Source organism: Carcharhinus amblyrhynchos, chromosome 3 (assembly GCF_965287045.1).
Source record: "Carcharhinus amblyrhynchos chromosome 3, sCarAmb.v2.hapA, whole genome shotgun sequence".
Lineage (NCBI taxonomy): Eukaryota > Metazoa > Chordata > Chondrichthyes > Carcharhiniformes > Carcharhinidae > Carcharhinus > Carcharhinus amblyrhynchos.
Genome location: NC_137326.1, coordinates 111,659,239 through 111,680,947, shown reverse-complemented (window position 1 = coordinate 111,680,947; position 21,709 = coordinate 111,659,239). Strand labels below are relative to the sequence as shown.

Below are 21,709 nucleotides of genomic sequence, written 5' to 3'. Positions count from 1 at the left end.
GAGTCCTGAGATGTGTAGGTTGGAGGGATTAGTGGGTAAAATATGTAGGGATATAGGGGTAGGGCCTGGGTGGGATTGTGGTTGGTGCAGACTCTATGGGCCAAGTGGCCTCTTTCTGCACTGTAGGGTTTCTATGATTCATTGCTATGCAGTGGATGATTCGAGTGCATCATGTGGGACTGGCATGAGAAGAAAAACCTGAAAGGGAAGACAATATATCTTTTATACATTTGAGATTTGTACCTGCATTATATTTAGCTTTGCATTGCATTATTTGTTTTAATATATTACACACACCATACCGCATTATTATGTATAATGATTTTAGTCTAATACCTTTCATGCACCAGTTTTGCAATCAAGCTAGATCCAAAGTGGCAGACAAACAGTCAGAACTTTGTTGTATTATTTTTGCTATTATGGAATCAAACTGTATAGTGAGCATGTCACTACACAGATATATGTTTTTTGTTCTGAAAATATGCAATGTAAAAAGCTGATACTTTATTCAAAACACTTCAGACTGGTTCTAATTTACTATCTGAAACATTGACGCTAAAACATGTTCATCTGTAGGGTTTCTAGGTACTTTCTGTACAGCACTTTTTGCATCGTATGCTATTCAAGGGAAGCCCATTGTTCAGTGGGGACGTAGTATGATGGAAGTGATGCCCATTGCAGAACAGCACTGTGAAAGGAAGATGAAGCACTTTTCAGGTAGGGCTTTCAGCGTAGCAATCTATTTCTTAAATAAGACTTTTTTCCACTTATTCAGACAATATTTAAACGCCGATGGGTATAGTACAAAACTTTTGTCAAAGTAAACATCAGTTGTGAAAACATTTTGATACTTACTTGCATTAGAGAATGTTCGGATCACTAAAACATTTCTGTTTCAAATGTTGCAACTTTTTTCATACTTCTCTTGTGGAGGTTAAGAAAATGATTTTGCACTTAACGCACATTTATCTAATAATAGTTCCAAAAATAATTTAATTAGAATTATGGTATTGGGTCTGCCATGGATATTACCTTGAGATTCAGCAGTACTGTTTGTGCCATTAACTGATCTCTACATTGTGTGACCAAGAGTATACCCATATTGCCCAACACAAAATATACCATAGTCCAATGGATGAAGGATGCAGGTTGAGGGCATAATAATAAGACTCCTTTGTGATCTGAATTGGATGTCATGTCTTCCTGATGCGTCCTTCTTCAATTTATCAGTAGGCAGACTGATAACAGCTTAGTAAGATGAAATCTGCCATAACTAATTAACTTTCACTATTTTACAGCAAATGCACTGAGTAACGATTTTGACCAAATCTTAGCTTTTCTGCTAACTTAATCTCTGTCCAAGTGAATAAGCAAAATCATACAAAATGCATCTTGCTTACCCCCTTTCTGTAGTCTAAGGAAATTCCAGTTTTCTAAGAGCTTTTCAACTTGAGCATGGCTAACCACCCAAGTCAAAGTTGACCTCTTTCCTTAATGTATAAGTCTTTGTTCTCTTTTATCCTGGCTCGCAGAAAGTAGGGGCACTGCCCAGCCCTGTCTGGTAATTTCCAGACTAGCAGCTGATCAAACCTACTATTGAATATGATTGATCAGAAGAGCAGCTCGGCAAGCAAAATTTAGACACATACACTAATCAGGTGCTTATCAGCTCAAACTATTTCCTGCTTTTCTCAGAATAAACAGGACAAGTGTGACAAAGTAGGGGAGGTTTTAAGCCTTGCTGCTCAGCAGAAATCAAGTAGTTAAAATCACCTGTATGGTTCACTCGCTGATGGCTCACATCAATTTTGCAGCTTTTTCCAATCTCAACTGTTTTCCAGGCAAGATGCTGGCATTGGACTGGGGTAAACACAGTAAGAAGTCTCACAACATCAGGTTAAAGTCCAACCAGTTTATTTGATAGTAAACCCACAAGCTTTCGGAAACACTCTTCCTTCATTAGGTGTGTGGAAAGTTCTGATCAGAGAAAGGCATATGAAGTCACACACAGTTTACAGAATACTGATTAGAATGTGAGTCTTTTCAGCTAACCTGCTATTCAAGTCTTAAAGGTGCAGACAATGTGAATGGAGAGCTGTCCACTCACATTGTAGCTGTAAAGACTCATATTCTAATCAGTATTCTGTAAACTGCATGAGCCTTTATATGCCTTCTCTGATCAGAACTTTCCACACACCTGATGAAGGAACAGCGTTTCCGAAAGCTTGTAGGTTTATTATCAAATAAACTGGATGGACTTTAACGTGATGTTGTGAGACTTCTTACTGTGTTTTCCAGGCAAGAGGCAGAGCTTGCTAATATTGGCAGGGTTCTCCTTTCAATATGCAGATTGGGCCCTGAGGGGCTTGTGTTTTTTTTGTACTGAATTGGCAGGCTTGGTTGAATGTCTCATCTGAAATATAGCACTCCTTCGTTATCATATGGCAATATCGCCCTGATTGTATGTTCCACTTTCAGAAGCGGAACATGAATCCATGACTTTCTGAGTGCAACCAATGAATCAAAGCTGGTACTAATCCAAAATCCCAATACATGATGTATTGGGAAATCAGCTGCCTTGGAGACCATCTCTCCTGGTAATTATAACATAATAATTATAGAATATGACATTACTAATTCAGCTCTCGAACGTACACAACCTAAGTTTGGGTGCTAACGTGACATGAAAGGTATTCCCTTATAAGTAAATACTTTTAATGGCTATCCCCATAAGAGCTATGGCAGTTAGACAACAGAATGTGTATCTGCTTATTGCATTAAGCATCAGACCATCCCAGGTTAGGCATGTCATAAATAAGATACAAGGTAAAGAAAACTTGTATCTTTCTTCAAAAATCTGTCATCTTCACAACCTTAGAGTAGCAGTGCAGCACTTCGATTTCTTTCTGCTAGTGTTAGTATCTTAATGTAAAACACCAGCAATATAATAAAAGCAAATTACTGCAGATGCTGGAATCTGAAACCAAGAGAGAAAATGCTGGAAAATCTCAGCAGGTCTGGCAGAGAAAAGAGCTGACGTTTTGAGTCCCGATGATCCTTTGTCAAAGATTAAAGGCATAAAAAGTGAGAGATATTTATACTGCAGGGTGAGGGAATGAAAGATGAGTCATAGCCACAGAAACCAGGGGAAAGGCTGCTAATGGCAGTCCATAGAGAGAATAAAGGGTGTGAATGGCCAAGAGAAGCTGAAATCGGAGGGTAAGCAGATAAAGATGTGGGGGGTCGGGCGAGAAAGAGGTAAAATTTAGAAAAAGCGGGAGGGGGAAGCAAGGGGGGAGAAAAGGTAAGGAAAGGGGGGACAAAGTAGGAGGAAAGAGTGGGGGGGAAGAAAAAATGAAGAAAGATAATAAAGAAATAAAAAGTAGAGAACAGAAAAAAATTAAATGAAATGAAAACAAAAAGGTCAAGGTGAGGTATAGCTAATCACCTGAAGTTGTTGGATTCGATGTTAAGACCGGAAGGCTGTAATGTGCCTAGCTGGAAGATGAGATGCTGTTCCTTCAGTTTGCGTTGAGCTTCACTGGAACATTGCAGCAAGCCAAGGACAGACATGTGGGCATGGGAGTAGGATCGTGTGTTAAAATGGCAAGCAATGGGAAGGTCAGAGTCCTGCAATATAGTGCCACATTAAGTTGTTTTGCTTGCATTGAGACATTCAGTTAGGACTTTTTGTATTTATTGAACAAGATTTGAATTCCAATCAGAGAGATGGTTGAGTCAGCAAAGCAGCCAGTCCCTTTCTCAATGCCAAAGGTTGAAAATAAAATGTAGTCATGGCATAATGCAATATAATTCATTGGATACAACTTGTATCTTGTAGCATCTCTTTTTTCCTGAAAATCCATCAGAATGACTTTGACAGGAGCAACATTGGACAATAAGCAGACATTGTGAGATGCTAAAGGAAAGGACCAAGAGAGAATTTCAGGTGCCTTTTGAAGAAGAGAAAGATAATTGTGAAGAACCCTGCTGATGTTCCCTGCAGGAGTGTCTCAGAACCTTGAACTATAACATGAATCATTGGTTCTTAGTGGTGTATATTTGTTTGGAATGATGTGAGGAACAATGTGTAGCCCAGTGAGAATCCAGTCACATTTTTGTGTAAATAATTAATAGAATATTTATTCAAGTGAAGAAAAGAAAAACACACAACAAAGACTAATATATACTTTGACACTTAAGTATAATAATAACCAAACACTTCATTTTATCTGAAATTACATCTTGTTCCCAAAATATACTCACATTCTCTGAACTCACTAAGACACCCTTTTTCTCAAACAACACCCACTTTAGTAATGCCGAGCCAAATCAAGATATAGACCTGAAGATTTCAGTAAACATAGAAAGTAGAAGTAGGAGTAGGCCATTCAACCCTTCGAGCCTGCTCCCCATTTGTTTTGATCATGGCTGATCATTGAATTTAATATCCTGATTCCCCCCTACTTCTGTCCCCATATCCCAGGAGACTTTCCCACCCTTAGCATAGCCCACTCTTACCATCAGCCATTGGTGTGTTTGGAAGGATTATCCAGGTTGACACTCAACCTGTTTGGCCAGATTATGAATGCACCTTCCTTGGCCATCAGGTCCTGGGCCTGGTTCAGGTTCAGGCTCTCGAATCCAGAACCTCTGGCTCAGAGCAAGGGTGGAGCGAGACCATGGGAGGATAATACTGATAAAAGTATCGGCAATACCTGTGTTTTCAGGTGTAAATTTTTACAGGCCATCTATTCCTGTTAGGTGCAGATTTAAAGGCTACACCTTTTGTGAGTTATTTCATTTGCACAATTTTATATTTGCTCATATTCACAGATTATCGTGAAAACTGGTTTTCTTTTGAAACCAAATGGCAATTTTACCTTCAGCTGAGAGGAATTCAGAAGGATGGCTGTGATAATCCGACGTTTCCTCAAATCTATGACATTGAAGAACAAAATAAGGTACTATCTGATAAAAAATGGAATGCCTGGTAATTTGAGGAATAAAGATTTTGTTTATTTCTGATCAGTATTTCTATCTCTTTATCTCTCATTTCCCCTAATCATTATATCCAAGTACCTGCAAACTTTGACATTTGAAGTTGAAATAACTGAAATTACTGCTAACATTTTAAATGCAGCATACTCTGCAATGTCTTATGGTACAATACGTAGCGTCCCTGCCTCTGAACCAGAGACTCTTAGTTCGAGTCTCGCCCCAAGACCTGATGGCCAAGAAAGGTGCATTCATAATGCGACCAACCAGGTTGAGTGTCAACCTGCAAAATCCTTCCAACACAGAAATGCACAGAGGGAGAGACTCCTGGTCAGCCACACTTGATGTGAAATGATGCCCCTCAAGCTATGAGCCACTGGCGACAGACTAGCGGACCTGTTCCACGAATTAGCTATGGAAATAGACACAAGTCTGCCTCAGTGCACCACCATCTGTGGGAAGGGAAGTGGAATGGGAGACTCTATACTAATGAAAACAAGGTATCTGATCTGTTATAAAGGATGTAGTCATATTTTTCATACTCATTTTTTTTTCTTACTGTTTAAATTTTGTTGGAAATAGATTTAATTTGTAATGTGGTGAAGTGGATATTGTGAAATGGGTGTATTCATTAAGTATCTGCAGAAACTTTCATGAACAAAGTTTAAATATTCAAGAAATGAAATAGAAAATTTAATTTTGAAATGATAAGTGTTCATCTTGATAATACATCATACTGTTAGTGGACTGTAAGGATATGTACAGAGTTATTGGGGACGATCTTATCAGAATTAGACAAAAATACCAGAGAAAAACTGGTATTTAATTCTCCAGTTGCACAAAAAAAAAATTAGTGAGTATGGTTTACACTCTGATGGGCGGGGGGGGAGGGTGGAATCTTAGAGCCAGAAACAGGCTCCACTGAGACCAGGGTGCCTTGATCAGAATTACAAATAAACTCTCTCCCCCATTGTTCCCCCCCACTGTGGAGGTATTGTGGGCTCTTCCTCCCCCCCCTCTCCCAGCCACCCAACAATCATCGCTGGCCTTTTCTCCAACTCCCATCCTCACCCCAACACACATAAAAATTATCAGCATCAGTCCCCACTCTTCAAAAAACTATCACTGGCATTTTCCCCATCTGGCCAAACCTATTGTAAACTTCGCCAATGTGACGTCACAGCAACAAGGTAGGAATATATTAGTGAGGGGGAAATCGTGTGGTGAGAGAACCCATTAATAATATTTAAACTCATTAAAACGTAGTAAAATCAAGTTCATGCCCATTGTGAGCGTGAACTTGATTATGTCGCCAGTGAGGGGTGGTAAAAATCGGAACTCACCAATCTCGCCAGTGAGATTCAGGATTTTTGCTTTTCAGTGAATTTTGCATCCTCGCTGATGATCCCGTGCACAGAGAGAGTGGGCTCAAGATCCTATCCATTATCAATGACTCAAAGGATAACATGAAACTGACTCAAATGATTCTGTGGGAAACAAACTTCTATTTGTAATGCATCAGTGCTGAAAATGCTATTTTATAGCCCTCTGTGTAATTACCCTTCTTTTTCATGTTGCAATAAACTCAATGGGCAGGATTTCCCCCCCAAAATTCTAAATGTCACAAAAGCTTGAAAACTGGAGTGTTTCACTATTTTTTTCAGCGAGCTACCTTGTGCAATTTTCCCACGCTCTGTCATTTTTTTTGTCAGCTGCAAGTTTCATGCCAGTGTGGGGTGGGGACCCTAAGCTCACTGCGAAGTTAGACTGTTAGGCATGCACCCTGATCTCCCGTATACTGGGGGAGGAGATCTGTCAACCCCTCCCCCTCAGAACTGGACATACCCATCACCAAGCACCCCTCCCACCCCCGATCGATGGCCCCACCGCCCGCCCCCTCCTCTTCCCGGCACCCAGTGGGCACTGCTAACGAGGCTGATTCGTCTGGCGGTAATGGCCTAGGAGGACTGCTAATCATCCAATTCATAGATTTAGAATCTGCACAAAAATTAGTCACAGCAATGGACATAGTATAGGTATCGGTTTGAGAGTCGGGATGGGCAATAAATGCTGGCCTTGCCAATGATGACCGTATCTTTAACCATATCAGTGGACAGAAGAACTGCAGACGTTTGCCCTGGAACAGGAAGCAGCCACTACGATACAGTAAATCACAGCTTTGTCAAAAATAATCTGCACGTTACTGATTATCTCCCTTTAGAAAAATGAACACTGTCATTGATATCCTCCAGTCAAGGTATCTCCCACCTTAAAGAAAAGATGCCAAAAGCCCTTTAATTAGAAGATTAGTTTGGGATGCACTGATTGAAATGCACATAATTATCTCTGAATAGAGGTAAATGACTACTTGTTATATCAAGTGTCCAATTCTGATTGCGGAGATGAAGTGTAGGATGATGCTGGCAATGGAATTTTAATCCTATGAATTATTGTCACAATAAATTATTTCACATCCTTTTTATGGATCAACCCCTGGTCGCACACTTCTTGAACTTAAATCTACTTGTTCAGAGCTGAGGCATTACTGAACATACCGCAGACATCTTAAGTGGCTAGTTAAGTCTGGGTGTATTACTGTATTGAATAGTTTTCTCACACATCACAGTTGGAATATGCTTCCCATTGTCACAAGAGCACCAGACCTTAAATAGTAGCAAGATTATGGACAAATGATTTGACATCATCCAACTTGCCTCTTTAAGAATCACAATCATTTATGGTGTGTCGGTGACCTCCTTTATAAAACACAAATGGTTTGTATCAGTAGTGGTTTACAGATAACAGGCACTGCTGAGAGAAGTACGAGGCTTTTACTTGTATCAGCTTCCAGGAACAGTAGCGACATCACCTGCTTAAAACAAACTTTTTGGTAAAGGTCCAGAAATGTAAAACAAGAATAAATGACTTGGAACAAAAGGTTTTTGTAAGAAATACAATCAACAACAACATGTATTTATGTAGTGACTTTAGTATAGAAAACAAAGCAAGGCATTTTATTGGGGCAGGGGAAGAAATAAAAAACAAAGGGAATGACTTCAAAGTGCTAAATGGGAATAAAGGGTAGATGTGTAAGACAAGGAAATACTTTTGAATGTTGTCACTAGTCAGCGGAAAGGTACCTGTGGATGGATTGTAGATCAACTTTGTAGCCACAGTAGAAAAGGGCATTGTCTGAAACAGGCAACTCCAGATCCATTAGTGTTATTTGGATCCCATTTCAAATAACGGAACTAAGATGTAAATGTGATTATTTGTATAATAAAGAAAATCAAGTTACATTTATATAGCACCTTTCACAACATCAGAAAATCCCCAGGTGCCAATTAAGTACTTATCAAGTATAGTTAGCATTGGAACTTACAGCACAGCAGCCAATTTATACACAGCAAGGTTGCCCAAACAGCAATTAACTAATGATCATATCATCCATGGTGCTTGAAGGATAAATATTGGTCAGGACATCAGGGTAAACTCCCCTACAATTTGAATAGTGCTATAGGATTTTCCCATCCATCTGAAAGGACAAAAAGGACCACCATTTAATGTCTTGTTCCAAAACCTGACAGCACCAATAGTGCCGCACACTCTCACTGCCACATCTGGAGTGAGACATGAAGCCAGAACTTCAGAGATGAGAGTGCTACTACTGACATCAAGACTGACACCTTTAGTAACATAATGAAGAACAGTTGACAGGGATCTATTAAGGGAAGATCCTTCCTCAACAACCCTCTTGACTCCTATATGTATTTGAAAAAACCCTGCAAATTGTAATAATTAGACTTCCTCTGACAAATGACAAAGTTCCACATGAAAAGCTATTAGTTAATTTCAAAGCTGTGGGTATTTAGTATAATACTTGCTTGTGGATAAAGAACAAGTGATTCTAAGGTGCTTCAGTAGGGATTTATTTTTGGGACCACATTCATCTCCAGTTTTCATTAGTGCCTTGAATCCAGAAATCCAAATAATTGACCAAGTTTTCAGATGATACCAAATTAGAATGACAGTGATAAAAGGAGGAAAACCAGAAATTAAAAATGAGTTAGACAAAATGGTTAAGCCAGCAGAACAATGGCAGTTTAACTTTAATACCTGCAAACATATAGTGGAATGGGATGGAAAAATGGGCAACGCATGCACTAACTTGGTATTAAAATTGTGAAGGATGAAGTTGAAAGAGCCCTAAGAGACTTAGATATCAGTAGCACTGAGTGGTTTTCAGTATCCAAAATGGCGTCCACAGTATGAGCACCCATTGTTGGGGCATAATACACTGGACGCCATATCAATGAAGGCATTAATGTGCATGCTGAATAGATGCTGGAAGTATGGAAAGCAGGCTGATCATGATGGTGTCATTTTGGAGTTTTATGTTCCAGCTAACACTCTATCTTAATCATATATGGAGAAATATGCATTCAGGGTGTTAGCTAGAATTGGTTCCTTAGCCAGAGGTGACTGACTCAGCTCACTGGAATTGCAGCAAGTACAAACTGAGGATGAGAAATGTGAGTCTGAAACTAGAGTCTTAAATAAAGGCAATTACAAGCGTACAATGGCAGACTTGGTTAAAGCGGAATAGGAAAATAGATTGAAGTTAACACAACAGAGAAGTGCCAGGTATTTAAGGAGATCTTTCATAATACTCAAAAAGATATTCCTTGGAATAGAATAGACTAAGAGAAGGATACACCTTCTGTGGTTAACTGTGGATGTTATAGATGGTATAAAATCAAAAGAAAAGTCATACATGGTTGCAAATATTAGTGGTAACCCAGAAAATTGAGAAAACTTTAGAAACCAGAAAAGAATGACCAAACCAATAAGAGGGAGAAATTTTGAGTATGAGAGAAAACTAGCAAGCAGCATAAAAACAGACAGTAAAAGTTTCCAGAAGTATTTATAAATAATAATTGCAGCTAAAGTGGACATTGCTGTCCTAGAGGATGAATTAAGAATTAGAATAATATACTGGACAAGAGACACCCTTTAAAATGGGAACTTAAATGTAAGTTCATGGCCATAATTCTCTGTGCTCACCCGCGACTGGGATTCTTCAGTCCTCCTGCAATGAATGACGTTTTGGCTGAGTGCCAAATTCTTCGTTCTCGCCAGCAGCAGTGATAGGGCATATGAGACCAGAGAATTCTGGCCCATGTCTGAGTTTCACCTCCAATAACTTTTTCCAAAATGTAAACAGGGTGTTGTCGTTAACTTGAAAATAATTTTGTCTTTGCCTTTTGCTTTGTGAATATTTTTGTTTACAATCAAGACAAGCAGCTTCGTGACCTTGAAAGTGTCAGACAGCTGAATTAAGAGACAGTGATGTAAGGTTCATTAATCACTCTCCAGCAACCATCCTTTTTATGTGCCTTGCATTGCCAGGGTCCACTGTTCCTCTAAGTTGTTCTGCTCAGAGGTCATTGCTATTTAATATTTAAAGTAATTCCATAAAAATTAAAACAATATTTTGAGTTTTTTTTTCTCCCTAACGTGAAAACTTCCTTTACAAAATAGAGCACAATTAGGGGCTTCAGATGGGTCAGTGGGTTGAGGCTCTAGCATCTCCCTGAAGCCACCTTGGGGTGATGCCATTAGCTTGCGCTGCTGGGACACTGAAGAGAAATATGAGACAGGATTCCAACTTTCTGTCTGAAAGCAGACATATTGGCATCTGGCAAGGACAGGACAGTGCTTAATTGTGTTGCCAAATACCTTGCACGCATTTATTCTCTGGGATCACACATTAAGAATAGTCCCACTGGTGTAATCTAACAAGTAATTTAGCAGAAACTGTGGCCTTCAGAAACAGAGAAAAGAACTGAACAGAAAAGAAACATATCAATTTAAAACTTGGAGATGGTATTGTGCATACTAAATAAGATTTGAATGAGCATATGGGGATTGAATCTTCTGATTTGTTTGCATAATTTTATTCAAAACAGATGGGATTGTTCTCAGGAAATCTTAAGTATTCAAGCACTTTTGTGCAGCTGTTTCTCAATCTACATTTCTCTTGCCCCCTCCCAACCATTGTTTCTGATAACAAACGTCAAAATTACATGTTTTAGCACATAATCTCATCTGATACTTCAGTGCAGTACTAAAGGGAATAACATCCTTCAGATGAAATGCTAAACTTGCCTGATTTTCCTGAGATTTTGTGGCATAATGGTACTGTTCCTGCCTTGAGGCAGAAGCTCCACTGCAGGACTTGATGGCCAAGGAAGATACATTCAGTTCGTCCATGCTGGCATAGAGCAGATTGGTGCCATCAGCAGAGGGTTCGATCCCTGTTCTAGCTGGGGTAAATTTGGGACCCGTCACCTATCTGTGATGGAGATCACGGTGCTGTGGGTCAGAACCTACTTTGTTCAGAGAACGGATGAAGAAGAAATGACCTCAAAATACAATTCAAATGGAAATAACGTATTCTCCCCATATTCCGGAGAACACCAGGTGAACATTAGACGTCAACAGTGGTTCAGTTGGTAGCTCTCTAACCTAACACCATTTATCCCTAAATGACCATCACTCATTACCTGATCTTTATCACATTTTGAACAAAGAGAACAAAGAACAAAGAAAATTACAGCATAGGAACAGGCCCTTCGGCACCCCCCCAAGCCTGCACCGACCATGCTGCCCAACTGAAATAGAACACCCTACCCTTCCAGGGACCATATCCCTCTATTCCCATCCTATTTATGTATTTGTCCCTTAAAATTCACCATCGTATCTACTTCCACTACCTCCCCCGGCACCCACTACCCTCTGTGTAAAAAACTTGCCTTGTACGTCTCCTTTAAACCTTGCCCTTTGCACCTTAAATCTATGCCTCCTAGTAATTGACTCTTCTGCCCTGGGAAAAAACTTCTGACTATCATGCTGTGTACAACTTGGTCTGACATGTTTCTTACATTATAGTCAGTGATTACACTTCAAATGTACTTATTGGTCTTGAAAGGCGCTATACAAATGGAAGCATTTTTAACTCCAACATTCCTCCCTTAAGTAATATTCCCAAAAAACAGATTGTTTCATTAATCATTGGATAAAAGCAAATTACTGCGGATGCTGGAATCTGAAACCAAAAGAGAAAACGCTGAAAAATCTCAGCAGGGATCCCAAAGGGTCATCTGGACTCAAAACATCAGCTCTTTTCTCTCCTTACATATGCTGCCAGACCTGCTGAGATTTTCCAGCATTTTTTCTTTTGTTTCATTAATCATTTGCAGTTAAAGGACCTTGCTGTGCATACATTTGCCGTTGTTTTTGTTTGCAAAACAAAATTAAAAGTCATCATTGAATAATGCAATATATAAATACAAGTTCTTCTTAACCCAACATTTCATTATCTCTCCAAAGTATATCCTATGAATTTTTTTTAAACAGACCGTCTTGTCAAATTAAATTGTGATGACATGTTGGATAATCCTTCATTCCTTTTTCTATGTCAGGCAAAATAATACATTGGAAAATTATTGATTTTATTCATCGTAATACATTGTCATTAGCCATCTGTTCTGTGCCAGATTGTGTGTTGGCCAATTTCTAAGTGAGCTCACATTACTCAATCATTGCCATAATCATGTCAACATTTACAAATTTGTTAATTAGATTGAAGGAATGCAGAGAATTAGATTCTTTGTGCTTCAAAAGTGACTTCTTGGCTTTTCCAACAGTGTAAGCAGGCATCAATGACACCAATCAGGCAAGGTTATCAGATCTCTCTGTGCTGCAGCAGAGTGACTTGGCTAATGGCTGACAAAACTCAGCACATTTTTAAGCAGGAATTAAAACACAGAGGCACAGAGGTATGACGTATATGCAATAACATATAACCTTTTTCATCATCCAAACAGCATTCACAGCAATCAAGTTTCTCTTTCCCCTGTGACGGAGGAGTTCATTACCACATTGCTTTACTATTTGCACTCATCTTGGAAGTTTACAGGACTAAGTTTACCAATACTATTGCAGCTAAACAACGGGAACATGAATGTGGTTCCTGTTGACAACTTATATCCTGCATTTCAGAATATTAAATTCGAAATTGCCTTTCTCTTTTTGTTGCGAATGTGACTGCTTCTCAGGTTCCATAAATATTGAAAGCCCAGACAGTGAGTAACAGCAAGATGATCGATCTGGGGACATCAAAACTATGCCCAGTCCTGTCCTCATTCCGCACTCACACATAGAATCATGGAATTTCCGGCCCATCGAGTCTGCAGCAACTCTCCGAAAGATCATCCCACCCAGGCCCTCCTCTCCACCCTATCCCTGTAACCCCTCACACATTTACCATGGCTAATCCACTTAACCTGCTTATCTTTAGACACACTAAGAAGCAGTTTAGCATCAGCAATCCACCTAAACTACACAGATTTGGACTGTGGGACAAAACCAGAGCACCTGGAGGAAATTCATGAGACACAGGGAGTGTAAACTTCACAAAGTCACCCAAGGCAGGAATTGAACCCGCACTAGACAGTGATCAGGAATTTGAACTCTGGCTGATTTTCCTCTCACTAATCTGGGAGAGATAGCTTTGAGCGCTGAGGGTGCACAGCAGTTCAGTAAAACATAGTGTTCTGGAAACTGGACCATAGTCAAATTGGTATGCAATCCCAATGCAGCGCACACTGTATGTGCCCAATGAGACCAGCAGGAGGGTCTCATTACGATAGTATCAGTCAGATTTGGGCACCATTCATGGCCCAAGGAGCAATTGGGTGGTCAAAGGTTGACAGCAGTCTCAGGCAGGGGGTAGAAATCTTGAATATGCTCTTCTAGGCTCCACAGTAAGGAAAACACACACCTACAGTTATTTTTCAGATCGCATCCTCCAGCAGTACCTTTAAGGATCACTGGTTTGACTATTGAGCACCTGAAAAAACTGTCTGCAGCAGGTACCAGGCGCGCCACATTCATTCACAGACCACTTTTGCAAAGGGGCCTGAAATAGGTGTTGGGCCCCTCATTCATTTTTGGAGGGGGCCTGATACTAGTTTCAGGTATGCACTGTGACTACCTTTGGAAGAACCCCAACCAATAAGGGAGACCACACTTCCAGTGAGGATTGAGTGAGTGTATGTGTCCCTCTCATTTTCCTTCTCCCCCCTCCTCCTCCCCCTGCTCCAGCCCCTCCATCTCCCCCTCTGCCTCACCCCCTCCTCTTTCCCCCAATATTGGACATTTAAATCCCGGTTTTACACCTGCAAAACAGGTACAGTGCCACCCAATTTTTAAATTCAACTCTTCATAAACTTTGTGTATCATTGTTAGATTTGAATGCTTATAAGTTTATTGTGAACACTTGTAAAACAAGGCAGGATAGCTGTAACAGCCAATTCTATTGCATCACATTACGTTATCCCTAATTAGGTTACCTTGACATATACTGCTGGATTGAAAATGACAGCTGCTCCTTTTTTTAAAAAATCTGACAGCTGTATAGACGCTGGCGTTCTGAATCAAGTGGAATGAGTAAAGGAGTTGAAACCACATTGATTGCCTATGATGCACTTTTGCTTGCTGGGGAAGATTGGAAGAAGCTGTGTTATTCAGCCATGTTTCATTGGGGTAAGAATTGAATAGAATTTTGGACTGGACACTGCTGGGGAAATATTTCCTCAATGCTAAATGAATGATCTGGACCAATAGGACTGATGGAAGCAATGTAAAAATTCAAGCTTTATAAAATAAATCTTTATATAATGAATTTTATGCGAGGAATGTTATACTTATCTTTTACTGTTGTAGTGAATATTCACATTTATTGCTATAGAAAAGTACTGTCAAAGTAATATTTTATGAAGCACAAGCATTTTAATATGTCTATTAAACTCAAAAAGGTGCCATACACACACACACACACACACACACATATTTAATCCAACAAACTGCTTGTAGTTAAAGTGAATGGCTTAATCCTTCTCTTGATCACCAAACTAGACACAATGAGCAAATACTTTCTCATACCTCAAGATGTAATTATTACATGTTGCAAATTATACTATCGCCCTTCTAGGGGAGAGTGATGCAACAGGTGCCATTGCAGGCTCTTTGTATGGCCTTCTCTATGGATTTGACAATGTTCCTATGAGCCTTTACCAGAACCTGGAGTTCAGAGGCCAGCTAGAACAGCTGGGGAAACAGCTGTACGAGGTTGCTAGCACAGACAGGTAAGTCCAACTTATAAAATCAGTCAAAGTCTAGAGTTACAATCCAATTAAGAAAACTTCAGCTGCACGAACATTGCAAAACTTGCACGTCAATTTTCAGCAACTTGAACAGATAAATTACCAGCTTGCCTTCACACGGAGTACTTTCTGCATGTTACTTGTGTAAAGTTTAGTTGAATGGTATATCCCCATTCACATATTTACAGACGTCTGGGGATACTGAATCTGTTATTCAAAATGGGGAGGGGGGGTGGAAACTACCTGAAAGAAAATAATCCCATGTAGAAAATGTTTATTAATATAGAACAGGCATAAAACACCAGTAAATCAACATTCAGAAACATCTAACAAAACTCTAAATTCTCTTTCTGGTACATTGAAAGATATGGTACACATGGCATTTTCAGTATGTTTAGTTTATAAACTTGCTTAATGTCCAAATAATTTTGCCACCCTCCTCCCCCCTTTCCCCACAGAAAATAAACCCTTTTATTTGTAGTTATTTATAGAATAAACATTTATTTTCCTCTATTTCCTATGCTGGAATTTACGTATCTTCCTAAAATGCAATAACACTGGTTATTTGGTCCTCACTTCTGCTGTTTTTAATTTGTTCACCTCTAGTTGATTAATTGATGCTTGATACAGCACCTTTACTATTAAAAACATTCATTTTTCAGAGGAGGAGAATTTCTGGATGCCAACTTTTTATGGAAGAATTAACAGCGATGATTGAAAGCTTGGTTAAAGAGATAGGCTTTAAAGGTAGAACAAAAATATCTGGGAAAGCTATGTAGGGAGGGATTATTAGCGAGAAGAACCAAGACAGCTGAGCAATGTCAGCAATTGTGGATGGAAAGAGGGTGGGGGTGTGGGGCGGTGGGGGGTGCATGCAAGTCCAAAGTAACAGGATTGAAGAGTATGGAAGAGAAGTAAAGCTGGAGAAAGTTGCATGAGGTTTGATGGGCGCCCTTTTCAACAATATTCAAGCTCTGTGCTACCAAGCAGCTGTAATTATAGAACTCTTCTGATTATAGTTCCCAAACTCTGATTTTCTTGCAGATCCTTGTGCCTCAGTGCAGATCATATCCAAGGTGATGAGTCTATAAACGTGCATCCAGTTGCCAGGACATTTGTGAACAAGCGCACAACAGATGAAATCAACAATCTGATCAATTACATAGCTCTGCTGGAAAAGGTAAAGAATGCCAATGCCAAAAAGTCTGTAGATCTAACAAATGAGTTGACCGCAGCACAAGTCAGCACAAAAGCAAAATCATCTAATGCAGAAGGAAAGCCTAGGCCCACTAGATTTCAGCTTCTACAGTCAAGGTTTACAAAAATCGGTCTTCGAAGTAAACTGGAGAAACTACAGCCTCCTGAGCCTAAGCAGAAAGCAGTTTCAAAACAATGCAAAAGTGCTGCAGATCTTCAGAGCATTGCAGTCAACTGTTCAACAGTGGACAAAAAAACCACCGATTTTCCTGAAGCACACCGTCTTACTGACTTGACTAAACAAAAACATGAAGCTCTAGATGGTAAAATGGAAGATCGTGTTCTTGAGAAACCAACGGCAGAAGGCGAGATCACAACTCCATGTCACGTTGCTGCACAAACTCACGGTACTAATCCTGAAATTCCCACCATAGACAGTAGGCACACCAACTTTACTGAAATGCAGCAGAATATTGATTCAGCGATTCAACAGAAATACCAGTTTCCAGTCGGTACAAAGAAAGATGCTGCCCTTAATCAGTCAAGTGCTGAAAGTGGTACCCAGCCTTTTTGTTCAAATACACCACAACCGGTGGGAAAGCAAACATGTCATAAACCCAATGAAACGAGTTCAGAGACTGTCAGTGAATTTGACATGCTAGATTCTCAGGCTAAAAATTCCAAAGGAATTACTTTGGATGAACCAGTTGTGAAAATGGTCACTGAAATGTTATCTCCAGCTACACAATTCCAAGCTAGCTGTCAAATAAATAATCTGGTAGATTCTAGTGGGACCAGTAATGATGTTGGTGAAAATAATGAAAAAAATGTAAATTTTGCTGAAAATGCAAACCAGAAATTTCCTTTAGGAGAAACGGTCATGAACTCTTCATTATGTGTTTCTAAAATAAATCCTTCTGAAAAAACCAATATCCATGAAAACAATTTCCAGATACCCAAGCATACCCAAGAAGACTCCAAGCCACCTCAGATGGGAGATGCCTGTCAGCCTAATGTTAATGACCTTTCCCAAGTTATGACGAATGGTGGACTGCACTCTTCATTGCAACACATTGAAAACTGTTTATCTGTGACAAATAACACTGAGGAAAATCCAGCCCAAAAAGGGAAGGAAGATACCAAGGAAATAATCAAATCACCATGTAAAAGCCCAGAATTACTCTCTGACACGTGTAAGCTGCGAACATTAACAGAAATCCCACAAAAGTCAAAACCAGCTCTCACAACTGAAACTGTAACTCTGTGTGAGGAGCAGAATAAGTACACCCTCCATCAGTCTCATGATGTGACTATTACAGCTGAAGAGAACACTGTCAAGCCAAAGAAACAACCTCTACAGGTACTAAAGGAAAATGTGGAGAAAACAGAAAGCTTCGAACCGTCCACCAACTTGCGCAAAAAGCAAACTCTAAAAGCAACTGCTCTAAAATCAAAGCTTGCGACATCTCCTGAAATTCTAAAGTGCGATGAATTACAAGAAATGAAAGAAGAGGATTGTCAAAATAAATACAATTCAAATCACTCTGAAGGGTTGATCAACACCACTAATCAGCTTACAGTTGTATTGCAGGAACAACTCCAACAAATACAGAAGGAAAATACGGAAGCTAATTCACAGACTAGAAGCGCACAGTCATTCGCTGACTCCTGTGGGAAACAAAAGCTGGAGAGAATTCCACAAAAATCCAAGTCTGCTATCTCTACTAAAACTCACACTCTCCCAGAAAATGGATCACAAGAAAAGAAACAGGATAATAATCACCAGCAATATATTCCCTATAAGCCGAGTGACTCACTTAACTCAACTGTACAATTCACAGTTGTGCAAGATGAACAGCCTCAAGAAACACTAGAGGAAATTGCAGAGGCAACAACAATTTCACAAACTAAGGGCCCTGAGTCATACAAAAATAAAAAGCTGAATGAAATTCCGCAAGAATTGCAATCTGCTAAAACTCTGCCACTCCCATGCAATGAATTGCTGGAAGTAAAAGATGATCATCAACAGAAGGCCATGTTCACTCAACCTAAGGATTCAGACAATGTAACTAAATGTGGAATGGTAGAAGAACATCCTCCCATTTTTGAACAGGTTCCCAAAGCTGAGAGTGCTCCCTCAACACAGAACAATTGTCCAGGCAACACAGCTTTTGACAGGAGTAAACAGTGGAAGTACAAGGCATATAGTTATGCAGACCCTACAGTGGTTTCGAAATCTAACCGTAGAGTATTGATGAGGGCCACTGATGTGATTCAGTTTTCTTCACTGCCCATAAGCTTTGATCTCCCTTAAATATGGCAGACTGTAAGACAAAGGGTGACGTAATCTCTGGAATGTGAAGGTCAGTTAATATCCCAGTGAAAGTTGTCTTATGTGATAGCGGCAGAAACTGGAATTTCTCCAGAAACTGGAAACTGGATCTTCGATTTTAAACAGTACTAAAATTGTGTGTATGCAGCATTAGTAGGTGGTTTTACATAGTGTTTTATGACTTGCAGCTGGGTCCTGAAGGCCTTGTTCCAATAATACAGTTAAAGGAGGATTCGATTCATAAGAAAACATTTACCACGCCTGTTCAAGAGGGCAAACAATACACAATACCACAAATCACCAAGGGATAGATTGGTCAGTCATTTGAAGATGAAAATGATCAATTTTTTATTCATATACAGAGATTTGCCTAATTATTTTTCATCCAGATACTGACCATTTAAGACAGCAATTTGAGTACCTTAATGCTCAATAGGTCAACTTTAAAAAATAATTTAAAAATATAATGCAACAAAAGCAGAAATTATTTGATTTCCAGTGCTTGCATATCATCTTTCAAGAGGTGAAAAGACTTCTATTGCATTATATTTTAATTAATTTGGCCACTTTTCTCTGCAGTATGGTAACAATGTTATTATATGACTTTGTTAATCGGTTACTATTTTCCTCATTTAAAATGTGGCACAGAGCATGTAAAAATATAAACCCATAAACTCTTAGCATTCCACTAATAATGAATATAATTATCAACATGAGTGACCCACACATTTAAAAAAGTGGAACTGAGGTCAAATCAGATTAGCCTTAATCTTATTGAATGGCAAAGCAAGGCTGAATGGCCTTCTTCCTTTCCTATTATATTTTAATATGCAATCATTATTATTTATTTATACTGTTATTAGTCACAAGTTCTGCAATACTAAAATGTTGGTGCAGTCAAATCCAGAATAAAGGTTACTCTCCGTGTAATTTCATGTTTAAATCTCAGATTAGATTTCCACCCCTAAAATCACCCAAGTCAAAGAAGCACATTTAATTCTGACACCCCTCTGTAGCCTTCAGCATGGTTGGCTGTACCATCCTCTCCTTCATTGTTCAGCTACTGGAATTGCCCTAATTTAGTTTCAGTCTTAGTCATTCAATTAACTTTCCAACATCTCCAATAGCTTCTCTTAAGTCCCTATATAATCAGCTCAAGTGACCTAAGGATTTATACCTGACACCACGCTCTTCCTCATCTAGACAGATCCTCAGTGGCATCAGTGGAAGATGTGACACCAGGTCTCAGATGTACAGAAAACACATCATCCACTCCAGCCACCTCAGCCTCCTTGTCGAATATCAAGTTATGGATGCACTGCAATTTGTTACATTTAAACAGGAAAAACCCAAGATCAGCAATGCAAACTCAGTAAACTTCTCACTGATTCCTTTCCTACTCAAATAATGCCTCAGGTTGAAGTTTGCTGTAACAAATTCAATGTCCTAATTGGCCCTTAGCAGAATTAAGTTTTTGACCTCACATCCTTTCCATCACAAAGCTCGCCAATTCTATAAATTATCCATCTCCACCCCTGCCTTAGTCCATTCGTTCCTGAAACCCTTATCCGAGTCTTCATTGCCAAAAATTCAACTCTTTCAACACATTCCCAGCCAGCTTCTAAACCTCTATAAACACAAACCCATTCAAACTCTGCTACCTTTATTGTAACCTGCATAATGGCTCATTCACCATCATCCTTGTGGATGACAACCTACAATTACTCCCCCTCATCGCACCTCTGACTTCACATTTTTATCCTTGTGTTCTTGGTAACCTCCTGTAACTGTCCGATTTCCCAAGAATTCTGTATTCCTCTAACTCTCTCCTCGCATGCATCCGCCACTCACTTCTTCGTACCATTGGCTAAATAGCTGAAATATTAACCTGTTTTTTTCTCTTCATAAGTGTTGACCACCAATTATATTTCCACTGTTTCCCATTTTTATTTATGCTTACACTCGTGCATTTTATCTTCTATTGTATGATTCACAAATAAATTTCTCTCGTAGGAAACAGCAATTTGTGTTGGTACTCACTTATTGTTGGCAATGCAAATTCTTATTCTCTTCCATCCCTTTTGATGCTTCACGCAGTTTTTAATGATATTTGCATTCGAGTCTGATTAGTGTCACAATTTTCATTGCTCTTCCTTGCCAGATTATAGAATGCATTTTGCCAAAGATGCAGACCTGATTTTGGAGTTATTTTGTTTATTAGTGTCACAAGTAGACTTACATTAACACTACAATGAAGTTATTGTGAAAGTCCCCTAGTCGTCACACTCAGACACCTGTTCAGGTATGCTAATGGAAAATTTAGATGGCCAGTGCACCTAACCAGCGCATCTTTGGGACTGTGGAAGGAAACCAGTGCACTTGGAGGAAATCCACACAGACACAGGGAGAATGTGCAGACTCCACACAGACATTGCCCCAAACCGGAAAGCGAACCTGGGTCCCTGGCGCTGTGAGGTAGCAGTGCTGACCACTGTGCCACCATGCCGTTCATGGAGATTGGTGACACATGGCAGCACAGTGGCACAGGGGTTAGCACTGCTGTCTCACAGCACCTGGGATTTGGGTTCAGTTCTGGCCACAGGTGACTATGTGTGGAGTTTGCACATTGTCCCGTGCCAGCATAGGTTTCCTCTGGGTACTCCAGTTGCCATCCACACTCCAATGATGTGTGGGTTAGATTGATTGGCTGTACTAAATTGCCCTTTAATGTCAGGAGTATTTAGCAGGATAGATATGTGGTTTTATGCGGATAGGGCATGGGTGGAATTGTTGTCAGTGGAGGCTCAACAGTGGCACAGTGGTTAGCACTGCTGCCTCACAGAGCCAGGGACCCGGGTTCGATTCCCAGCTTGGGTCACTATGTAGAGTTTGCATGTTCACCCCGCGTCTGCATGAGTTTCCTCCAGGTGCTCTGGTTTCCTCTCACAGTCTG

The 21,709-nt window shown here is 39.8% G+C and overlaps 1 protein-coding gene across 2 annotated transcripts in view; it reads left to right on the top strand.

Annotated features, from left to right (window-relative positions):
* LOC145341023 (uncharacterized) overlaps window positions 1–21,105 on the top strand; it is a 30,874-nt gene extending 9,769 nt beyond the window's left edge. For both annotated transcript variants that reach the window (XM_080185732.1, XM_080185733.1), the window contains 5 exons: window positions 577–717; window positions 4,837–4,964; window positions 14,475–14,607; window positions 15,056–15,209; window positions 16,272–21,105. In XM_080185732.1, the coding sequence (XP_080041858.1) occupies window positions 577–717; window positions 4,837–4,964; window positions 14,475–14,607; window positions 15,056–15,209; window positions 16,272–18,738 (3,023 nt within the window). In that variant the 3' untranslated portion in view covers window positions 18,739–21,105. The remainder of the gene's footprint in view (window positions 1–576; window positions 718–4,836; window positions 4,965–14,474; window positions 14,608–15,055; window positions 15,210–16,271) is intronic.
* Window positions 21,106–21,709: the final 604 nt, after the last annotated feature.